The sequence below is a fragment of the Myripristis murdjan genome, chromosome 5 (assembly GCF_902150065.1).
Source record: "Myripristis murdjan chromosome 5, fMyrMur1.1, whole genome shotgun sequence".
Lineage (NCBI taxonomy): Eukaryota > Metazoa > Chordata > Actinopteri > Holocentriformes > Holocentridae > Myripristis > Myripristis murdjan.
Window position 1 is genome coordinate 38,716,616 of NC_043984.1, and position 10,000 is coordinate 38,726,615.

At 52.5% G+C, this 10,000-nt stretch overlaps 1 protein-coding gene across 1 annotated transcript in view; it reads left to right on the forward strand.

Moving 5' to 3' along the window:
* Positions 1–2,362: 2,362 nt before the first annotated feature.
* Positions 2,363–10,000, forward strand: part of st3gal8 (ST3 beta-galactoside alpha-2,3-sialyltransferase 8) — a 9,687-nt gene continuing 2,049 nt past the window's right edge. The window contains exons 1-5 of the mRNA XM_030052244.1: positions 2,363–2,843; positions 4,050–4,185; positions 5,798–5,936; positions 9,292–9,485; positions 9,573–9,752. Of these exons, the coding sequence (XP_029908104.1) occupies positions 2,687–2,843; positions 4,050–4,185; positions 5,798–5,936; positions 9,292–9,485; positions 9,573–9,752 (806 nt within the window). The 5' untranslated portion in view covers positions 2,363–2,686. The remainder of the gene's footprint in view (positions 2,844–4,049; positions 4,186–5,797; positions 5,937–9,291; positions 9,486–9,572; positions 9,753–10,000) is intronic.

Genomic DNA, 10,000 nt, shown 5'->3' on the forward strand with positions numbered 1-10,000 from the left:
CTGAGTGTGATGAGGATGATGAAGGTGATGAGGATGATGAGGATGATGATGGTGATGAAGGTGATGTGGTGTTTGCTGGCAGGCGTGTCGGGCTCTGCTGTGCTGGCTGTGTCTGGTCATGATGACATCACGCTGCGTGTCATCAGTCTGCGGCCTGACTTGAGGTTTTGCTGCTCCAGGTTCAGCTTCGTTGTTTGGTTTGACTTTGTTTCTGCCCTGAAGTCCACTTTGGGTTTTTATTTCACTTCAGCTCAAGTGTTTGTTTGTGCCTCCTTGCTGTTTGCAGTTTGGTTTGATGCGTAGCGAGCTGAGGAGAGCCAGCTCTTGTGTGACTGAGTCGCGGTCCCGCCGGCGCTCGCCGCTCTCCTGTGAATTACAGGAAGTTATAACAGAAACAGGAAGTTGCAGTAGGAAACAGGAAGTTCCAAAACCGCATCACACTGCCAACAGAGAAAGCAAAAAGCAGAACCTGGAGCTCCACCAAACGTTTGTGTGAGTGTGACCGCTGAGCCTGTGAGCAGAAACCAGCCCAGTCCTGCCTCCTTTTTTTGGTTTTTTATTTGAAGAAATGAAACGTCGCTTTTCTGTTATTTTCCTGTATGATTTGGAAAGTAGATCCGGCACGTCGTGTCCACATGGTAACCTTACGCCAGGAAGAAACGACCTGATGCTTTCACAGATATTTGTGGTTAGAGAAACAGCCAAAGGGTCCCGGGACGTGTTGCTGTGTGGCTGGCGGTGGCGGTGGCGGTGGTGGCGGTGGCGGTGGCGGTGCTGAGGCCGAGCTTCCTGCCTCAGCTGCTTTGCTGTGGAAGCGAGCGGAGAGGCGAACCCGCCGCCCGGCTCAGGGCCTGAGAGCGTCCCACCTGCAGGAGTCCTGTGTGAGTCTGGCTGACATGGTCCTGTCCTCTGCATGTCTGCTCGCTGTTATTATGATTTTAATCGTTATTAGTGCTGTTAGTGCAGCTGCACTGGGTCATGTGACAGGAGCTTCATCTGGATGTCAGGGTTCCCAGAAGCGGACTGGAACCAGAACCTGGCTCAGACTCTCTGTTCTCCCACTGTACTCACACTCATGGTGACTGTGTGCACGGCTCAGCTGCATGTCATGGCTCTGCGGTGGATGCAGCCTTTACGTTTTATTTGCTGACTCATGTTATTGAACAGGGACAGTGCACATGAATAACTAGGAAAAAGGTCAATTTGATTTTCTCACTGATTTTGTTTGTAACTTCAGTTTTTATGGTTAAATTGGTTTTTAAATTGTTTTTATTGTGTTCCAGTGTTCGTTCTTATGGCTGCTGTGGAGTTTGCTTTATATTTTCATGAACTCATTTGTCTGAACTCGTCTTGATGTTGTGTCTGACATTCAGTCCGTCACTGAGCAGCACTAAGGCAGCGTGTGGCTGTATTTAAAGGGCTGTAGAAATAAACTGACTTGACTTGTCAGGGTTTGTTTCCTGACACTGAGATCATCTGCTCCTCCTACAAGTCGGCCTGCATCAGGAAATAAAGGATAACTGCAGTGCATTGTGGTTAATATTGACCTCAGTGGCTGGAGACTCTGCAAGGGTCAACGTCACGGCGTTCAGCCACGGCTCGTTTTTCCCCTCAGCTCACCTGCCCTGCTTTAACCTCGTTTAGCCCCGCCCCTCATTTCACCTGCCCTCAGCCAATCATCTTGTTTCCCGCCAGACTGGCTCCCTGATTAGCTCCCTGGTGGATCCTGGTGGATCCTGCTGGATCCTGGTGGATCCTGGTGGTGCATGGCTCTGCAGTGGATGCAGCCTTTACATTTTGTTTGTTGACTTATGTTACTGAACAGGGACAGTGCACATGAACATGGACCAGGTAAAAAGGTAAAAAGGTGCAGGTAAAAGCACAACTCAAATAATTATGTTATTACCAAAACATGCAGTAGCGCCAGGGCAGTCCCAGTGCACTGATGCTGTCCTGTAGTGGGCGGAGCGTTGACCTGCCACGCCCTCACAGGCTGCCCTCCATCCACAATGTTTTGCACATTTCAAAATTTTGGTTCAAGAAATTCCAACTTTTCATCAGCGACATTATGCAAATTATCCTGAAAGGTCAGAGTTCAGGTTGGTCCAGAGGCGCGGCGTGAGAGCAGCTCAGGCTGTTTCCACCCGGCAGAAGCTTTTGACTCGCTTTGATGTCATTTCCTGTTTCTGGGCAAACTGGGGGTTCAGAGGTCAGTCCTGAGGGGCGTTTGAGGACGTCTCGAACACAGCTTTCGTCTTCAGCCGTTGCTCACACACCACCAGACAGGAAACTGACCTTCATGTTGGTGATGAAGATGGTGATGAAGATGGTGATGATTGTGTTTCTGTTTCTCTCTTGCAGATCAGGCTTTTGCAATCTGCAGGAAAGCTTCACTCCGCACAACAGGAAGTTGTCAGCATTTTGATTGCTCACACACACACACACACACACACACACAGTGGACTTCCTGTGATGAAGATGAGAGTGGGCGGAGCCTCGATGGAGTGGATAAAAGAGGAAGACGTCCAGATGATGAAGCTCAGCCAGCAGACGGGCGCACACACACACTAACTATGCTGACATAGACGACTGGCGCTGTGATTGACAGGTCTGCCCCCCCACCCTCACCCCCCTCCGCCCCCCCGCCGGCCCCACAGACTCCTCCCAGCCTTCAGTCCGTCCAGCCATGTTGATGAGGAGGAAGCTGTGCGCCGTCGTGCTGTTTGCTGCCATCGTCATCCTCATGCTCGCCAGTCAGACCATCCAGAGGAGACACCTCCTGTCTCTGTCCTTAGCCCCGCCCCTCAGCCGGGCCACGCCCTCCAGAGGAGCAACAGAGATGAGTGAGGCATTAGTTTATCATTTTTAGTATTTTTGTTATTGCTGCTATTATTTGTTGAAGAAAATCCCTTTTCTTTACAGGATTTTGTCATTTATTTTGATACGTTTGATTATTTAAGATTATTTAAGATACATAATCTTATTTCAGTTCATCCTCCATTACCACATACAGACAATACAGAAAATATACAGCTAATTGGAACTGAAAAAGCTGTAGGCAGAAGCTGTAGCTTATATAATGCCTACCCTTTCTTACATCTTTCATATTATTTCACCAAAACAAAAAGATCAAAAAGAAAGAAAATCGACTCAATAAATTATCATCAATATACCAGAAACAAAAGATGACACTGCAATCAATAAACACTCCTAATGTGGACAAATTACTACATAGATCAAATCCATGATTCATATATATATATATATATATAGATATATAGATATATATACATATATCTATATAGATATATATATTTATATATATATATATCTATATATATAGATAGATAGATAGATATAGATATATATAGATATATGTATATATATATATCTATATCTATCTCTCTCTCTCTATATATATATACACCAAAATACAATAACACAAGATAACATACTATGTTTATTTACATTTTGTATCTACAGGGTGACCCAAAAAAACGGGAATCTCTGAAGTGCGTATTGGCAGACATGAGCATGTGGCAGCACAATTTTTAAAAAATGAAAATTTCATCATTGTTTCTTAAATGGCATGTTTTAAGGTTTCAATTACTATGAATAAAATATTTTTCTTCCATCACTCTTGGTTTTATTGGATTGTTAAAAAGTTCCCGTTTTTTTGGGTCACCCTGTATAATAAGGATTTATATTTATTAATTACCTTAAGTTTAAACATCGTTTTGAATTGACAGACAGATGTACATGATTGATTTAATCTTTATTTAATCTTTGGACTTTGTAACCAGATGCTTCATGATGCAGTTTGGCCATCGTTAGCAGAAATCATAACACAGCGATCAGGAGCCAATAGCTGATCAGCACAGAGAGCTCAGGAGAAACATGGCTTCCAGTGTGCGGCTTCATCTGACACAAATGAAAAAAGAAGAAAAAATATTTTTGCTCCACATTAATTTAGTTTAAAAAAGTCGCTTATATCTGGTTGCCAAGACAACCGCGCAGCCTCCGACTCACAGCCTGTCTCTGTTTCCCAGGGGCGGGGCCTGCTGCTGACCTGACCCCTGACCCCGCCGCGACTCCCCCGCCACCCAGCGCCGCCCGGCCCGACAGTCAAGAGGCGGAGCCTGAAGGCGATCCCCGAGCCGCGGGACACGCCCCGGTCCAGCCCAGGTAGCCCACTGGGATTAATGGTTTCCCATGATCCTCTGGGCTGCAGGACGTCCTCCGCAGCCAGAGGCCATAGAAACAGAACAGGTAGAGCCGGCGTGGGCCTTCTGGTTCGCGGCACATCAGTGTTTCCAGGTGGTTCACATTGCCATGGCAACAGCTGTCAACAATCAGCTGATGTCATGGTGTTGGCAGAGGAGTGTGTTTACGTCAGCAGAACCACACCACCTTTCACACTGTGGCCTGGAATGTTCCTGTGTGTGTGTGTGTGTGTGTGAGAGAGAGTGTGTGTGTGTGTGTGTGTGTGTGTGAGAGAGAGAGTGTGTGTGTGTGTGTGTGTGTGTGAGTGTGTGTGTGTGTGTGTGTGTGTGTGAGAGAGAGAGTGTGTGTGTGTGTGTGTGTGTGTGTGTGTGTGTGTGTGAGTGTGTGTGTGTGTGTGTGTGTGTGTGTGTGAGAGAGAGTGTGTGTGTGTGTGTGTGTGTGTGTGTGTGTGTGAGAGAGAGTGTGTGTGTGTGTGTGTGTGTGTGAGTGTGTGTGTGTGTGTGTGTGTGTGTGTGTGTGTGTGTGTGAGAGAGAGTGTGTGTGTGTGTGTGTGTGTGTGTGTGTGTGTGTGTGTGAGTGTGTGTGTGTGAGTGTGTGTGTGTGTGTGTGTGTGTGAGTGTGTGTGTGTGTGTGTGTGTGTGCTGCTCCCAGTGTAAACTGTGGCAGTGCATGTCTTGTTCTTGCAAAAAACCTATAAAGTAACTACTCAGTACTACTCAGGTTCTCCTCAGGTTCTCCTCAGGTTCTCCTCAGGTTCTCCTCAGGTTCTCCTCGGCCTGTGCAGCATTCATTATAAATCAACTTTTGTTCATACGCGGCTGCAGCAGCACAACAGACACTGACACTGACAACATGGTTGATTATTGACTGTGCAATGCGGCCATTCGCTGGTAATCGCGGCATCAGGAGAGCCTACCTACTGGTTTATATATGCAACAATACATGTGTATTTGCTTAGACCCCCAATATTAGATGAGGGCGTTTTTTCAGGGCATTTTCAATGGAAAAAATATCGTCTTATATTCAGATGAATACGGTAATAAAAAGCTGCTTTGCAGCGCTGATGTTTTTTTTTTTTTTTTTTTTTTGTTTTTTTTTCGCTCGTGCCGCCCCCCACGTGACATGAAAAAATGCTGCCCCGGGTGGCTGCCCACTTCACCCGTGCCTAAAACTGCTACTGATCATCAGGATGAGCTCCCAGCTGATCAGCTCAGATTAGCCGCAGCCTGTTCTGATCGTTTTGAAGGAACTTTATCGGCAGCAGGTGGTTTGACCTGGTTGTTGCTGCGACGCCGTGAGATCCACCGACAGCAGCAGCTGCTGATGTCACTGTGGACGTTTGAATAAAGTTATTCAAACAGATTCCTCTGTCCACGCCGTGACGCTAAAGCTGTTGCCATGGCAACAGGAACCACCCAGAAATATTCTGATTTGCCGTGAACCAAAGACCCACGCCAGTTCATACCGCCACATTATCTATACCACCCTCCTGCTGTCTGTCTGTCTGACTGTCTGTCTGTCCTCTCCTGGTCATCCTGCTGTCTGTCTGACTCGTGCCTGTCTCTCCTCCCAGTCCGTGTGGCTGTGCTGACCCGTGTGTGTCGGAGCTGGGGGCGTCCCGCTGGTTCGGCGAGCGTTTCGACCCGCAGCAGCAGCCCGTCCTGCTCAGCAGCAGCAGCAACATGGACGGCGAGGCGCTCAGATGGTGGCTGGTAAGGACAAAAAGCCCTGCTGCTGCTCGTCTGTCACTCACAGCTGCCATTGGAAAAAGTCGCTCCATGTTGCAGAATCACATGTGGAGAGAACCAGCTCAGGCTCAGCTGATCTGACACGCGTGTGGGATTAGACTCACGGCACGTCCCGCACTCCGTGCAGACGTCCCACCCCTCTGTTCCTCTGCAGGCCCACGTCCCACCCCTCTGTTCCTCTGTAGGCCCACGTTCCCCCCTCTGTTCCTCTGCAGGCCCACGTTCCCCCTCTGTTCCTCTGTAGGCCCACGTTCCCCCTCTGTAGGTCCACGTTCCCCCCTCTGTTCCTCTGCAGGCCCACGTTCCCCCTCTGCAGGCCCACGTTCCCCCCTCTGTTCCTCTGTAGGCCCACGTTCCCCCCTCTGTTCCTCTGTAGGCCCACGTTCCCCCCTCTGTTCCTCTGTAGGCCCACGTTCCCCCCTCTGTTCCTCTGCAGGCCCACGTTCCCCCTCTGTTCCTCTGTAGGCCCACGTTCCCCCTCTGTAGGCCCACGTTCCCCCTCTGTTCCTCTGTAGGCCCACGTTCCCCCCTCTGTTCCTCTGTAGGCCCACGTTCCCCCCTCTGTAGGCCCACGTTCCCCCTCTGTTCCTCTGTAGGCCCACGTTCCCCCTCTGTTCCTCTGTAGGCCCACGTTCCCCCTCTGTTCCTCTGTAGGCCCACGTTCCCCCCTCTGTAGGCCCACGTTCCCCCCTCTGTTCCTCTGTAGGCCCACGTTCCCCCTCTGTAGGCCCACGTTCCCCCCTCTGTTCCTCTGTAGGCCCACGTTCCCCCTCTGTAGGCCCACGTTCCCCCTCTGTAGGCCCACGTTCCCCCTCTGTTCCTCTGTAGGCCCACGTTCCCCCCTCTGTTCCTCTGTAGGCCCACGTTCCCCCTCTGTTCCTCTGTAGGCCCACGTTCCCCCCTCTGTTCCTCTGTAGGCCCACGTTCCCCCTCTGTTCCTCTGTAGGCCCACGTTCCCCCTCTGTTCCTCTGTAGGCCCACATTCCCCCCTCTGTTCCTCTGTAGGCCCACGTTCCCCCTCTGTAGGCCCACGTTCCCCCTCTGTTCCCCCTCGTTCCCCCTCTGTAGGCCCTCTGTAGGCCCACGTCCCCCCTCTGTAGGCCCACGTTCCCCCTCTGTAGGCCCACGTTCCCCCTCTGTTCCTCTGTAGGCCCACGTTCCCCCCTCTGTTCCTCTGTAGGCCCACGTTCCCCCCTCTGTTCCTCTGTAGGCCCACGTTCCCCCTCTGTAGGCCCACGTTCCCCCTCTGTAGGCCCACGTTCCCCCCTCTGTTCCTCTGTAGGCCCACGTTCCCCCTCTGTTCCTCTGTAGGCCCACGTTCCCCCTCTGTTCCTCTGTAGGCCCACGTTCCCCCTCTGTTCCTCTGTAGGCCCACGTTCCCCCTCTGTAGGCCCACGTTCCCCCCTCTGTTCCTCTGTAGGCCCACGTTCCCCCTCTGTAGGCCCACGTTCCCCCCTCTGTTCCTCTGTAGGCCCACGTTCCCCCTCTGTAGGCCCACGTCCCCCCTCTGTAGGCCCACGTTCCCCCTCTGTAGGCCCACGTTCCCCCTCTGTTCCTCTGTAGGCCCACGTTCCCCCCTCTGTTCCTCTGTAGGCCCACGTTCCCCCCTCTGTTCCTCTGTAGGCCCACGTTCCCCCCTCTGTTCCTCTGTAGGCCCACGTTCCCCCTCTGTAGGCCCACGTTCCCCCCTCTGTTCCTCTGTAGGCCCACGTTCCCCCTCTGTTCCTCTGTAGGCCCACGTTCCCCCTCTGTTCCTCTGTAGGCCCACGTTCCCCCTCTGTTCCTCTGTAGGCCCACATTCCCCCCTCTGTTCCTCTGTAGGCCCACGTTCCCCCTCTGTAGGCCCACGTTCCCCCTCTGTTCCCCCTCGTTCCCCCTCTGTAGGCCCTCTGTAGGCCCACGTCCCCCCTCTGTAGGCCCACGTTCCCCCTCTGTAGGCCCACGTTCCCCCTCTGTTCCTCTGTAGGCCCACGTTCCCCCCTCTGTTCCTCTGTAGGCCCACGTTCCCCCCTCTGTTCCTCTGTAGGCCCACGTTCCCCCTCTGTAGGCCCACGTTCCCCCTCTGTAGGCCCACGTTCCCCCTCTGTTCCTCTGTAGGCCCACGTTCCCCCCTCTGTTCCTCTGTAGGCCCACGTTCCCCCTCTGTTCCTCTGTAGGCCCACGTTCCCCCTCTGTTCCTCTGTAGGCCCACGTTCCCCCTCTGTTCCTCTGTAGGCCCACGTTCCCCCTCTGTAGGCCCACGTTCCCCCCTCTGTTCCTCTGTAGGCCCACGTTCCCCCTCTGTAGGCCCACGTTCCCCCCTCTGTTCCTCTGTAGGCCCACGTTCCCCCTCTGTAGGCCCACGTCCCCCCTCTGTAGGCCCACGTTCCCCCTCTGTAGGCCCACGTTCCCCCTCTGTTCCTCTGTAGGCCCACGTTCCCCCCTCTGTTCCTCTGTAGGCCCACGTTCCCCCCTCTGTTCCTCTGTGGAAGAGGCAGCATTAAAACCCCAAATCTGTGTCCCGCTGCTGTCCTGAGTGCTGCAGACCAAACAGAGGTTCCTATAAAGATCTAATAATCTTATAATCTAATCTAATCTGACTGGCGCAGACGCACGGAGCTCGGACACGTGGCTCTGCAGATGAAAAAACAAGCCTGGGTGTTCTCCTCCACTCTGACCTGAATTTGAAAAGTCGCGTCAGCAGCATGAGGTGGGCGGGGCCAGTGGGCGGGGCCGGTGGGCGGGGCCAGCGGGCCGCCTGGCTCGCCGGACGCCGCGCCGCTGAGCGTGCCACAAACAAACCGGAAGGAAGATGGCGAGGCGTTTTGTGGCTTCGCAGCGACGGGCCGGGACAAACGGCGCCCCCTGCTGGGAGTCAGAGGAGCAGCTGAAGGCCGTCATTCATCTCCAATACAATCTAATAACATCTGTAATGTGACAGACTCACTGTGGCTGTGTTTCCTGGAGCTGGACTCTGATTGGTCAGCAGGTCCAGAGTCCTCATGAGAGAGCAAGACAGGCAGACAGACAGGCAGACAGACAGACAGGCAGACAGACAGAGGGAGAGACAGGCAGGCAGAGAGCGAGACAGAGAGACAGGCAGATAGACAGGCAGACAGACAGGCGAGCAGATAGACAGACAGACAGACAGACAGACAGACAGGCGGGCAGATAGACAGACAGACAGGCAGACAGAGAGAGAGACAGGCAGGCAGAGAGCGAGACAGAGAGACAGGCAGATAGACAGACAGACAGACGGGCAGACAGACAGGCAGGCAGACAGACAGACAGACTGTGAAGCAGCATCGGGTTCAAACGTGTGGTTCTCGTCCCCCTGCAGGGTCTGCAGCGCTCCAATGACGAGCAGACTCTGGAGGAAGTGATGTCAAAGATGTTCCGGGTCATTTCCCCGCCCACTCTGGACCTCAGGCCCCGCCCCTCTCGTTGCCGTAGCTGCGCTGTGGTCGGCAACTCCGGCAACCTGCGGCACTCCAGACACGGCGGCCTGATCGACTCACACAGCTCCGTGATCCGGTACACACACACACACACACACACACACACACACACAGTGACACACACACACACACAGTGGTAAAGGTCATGACCTCTGTCTCTCAGGATGAACAAGGCGGTGACTCGCGGTTTCGAGGAGGACGTTGGGAATCGGACGACGCATCACTTCCTGTACCCAGAGAGCGCCGTGGACGTGGGGCGGGGCGTCAGCCTCGTCCTGCTGCCCTTCAAATTAAGAGACCTGGAGTGGCTGACCAGCGCGCTGTCCACCGGACAGGTCAAAATGTGCGATCAATATCTGTACCAATATCTATAATCATGGGTATAGACAGACAGAGATATAGAAATAGATATATAACTACAATACACACTCAGTGTCACTTTATCAGCTCCACCTGTATAATCTAATCTAATCTAATCTAATCTAATCTAATCTAATCCAGCTGTTGTGCCATACAGTTTCCTCTCCTGCTGCCTGTAATGCTCAGCTTGTCTTGTTGTCACGGTAACAGAGGTGTTCATTCACTTCTGTG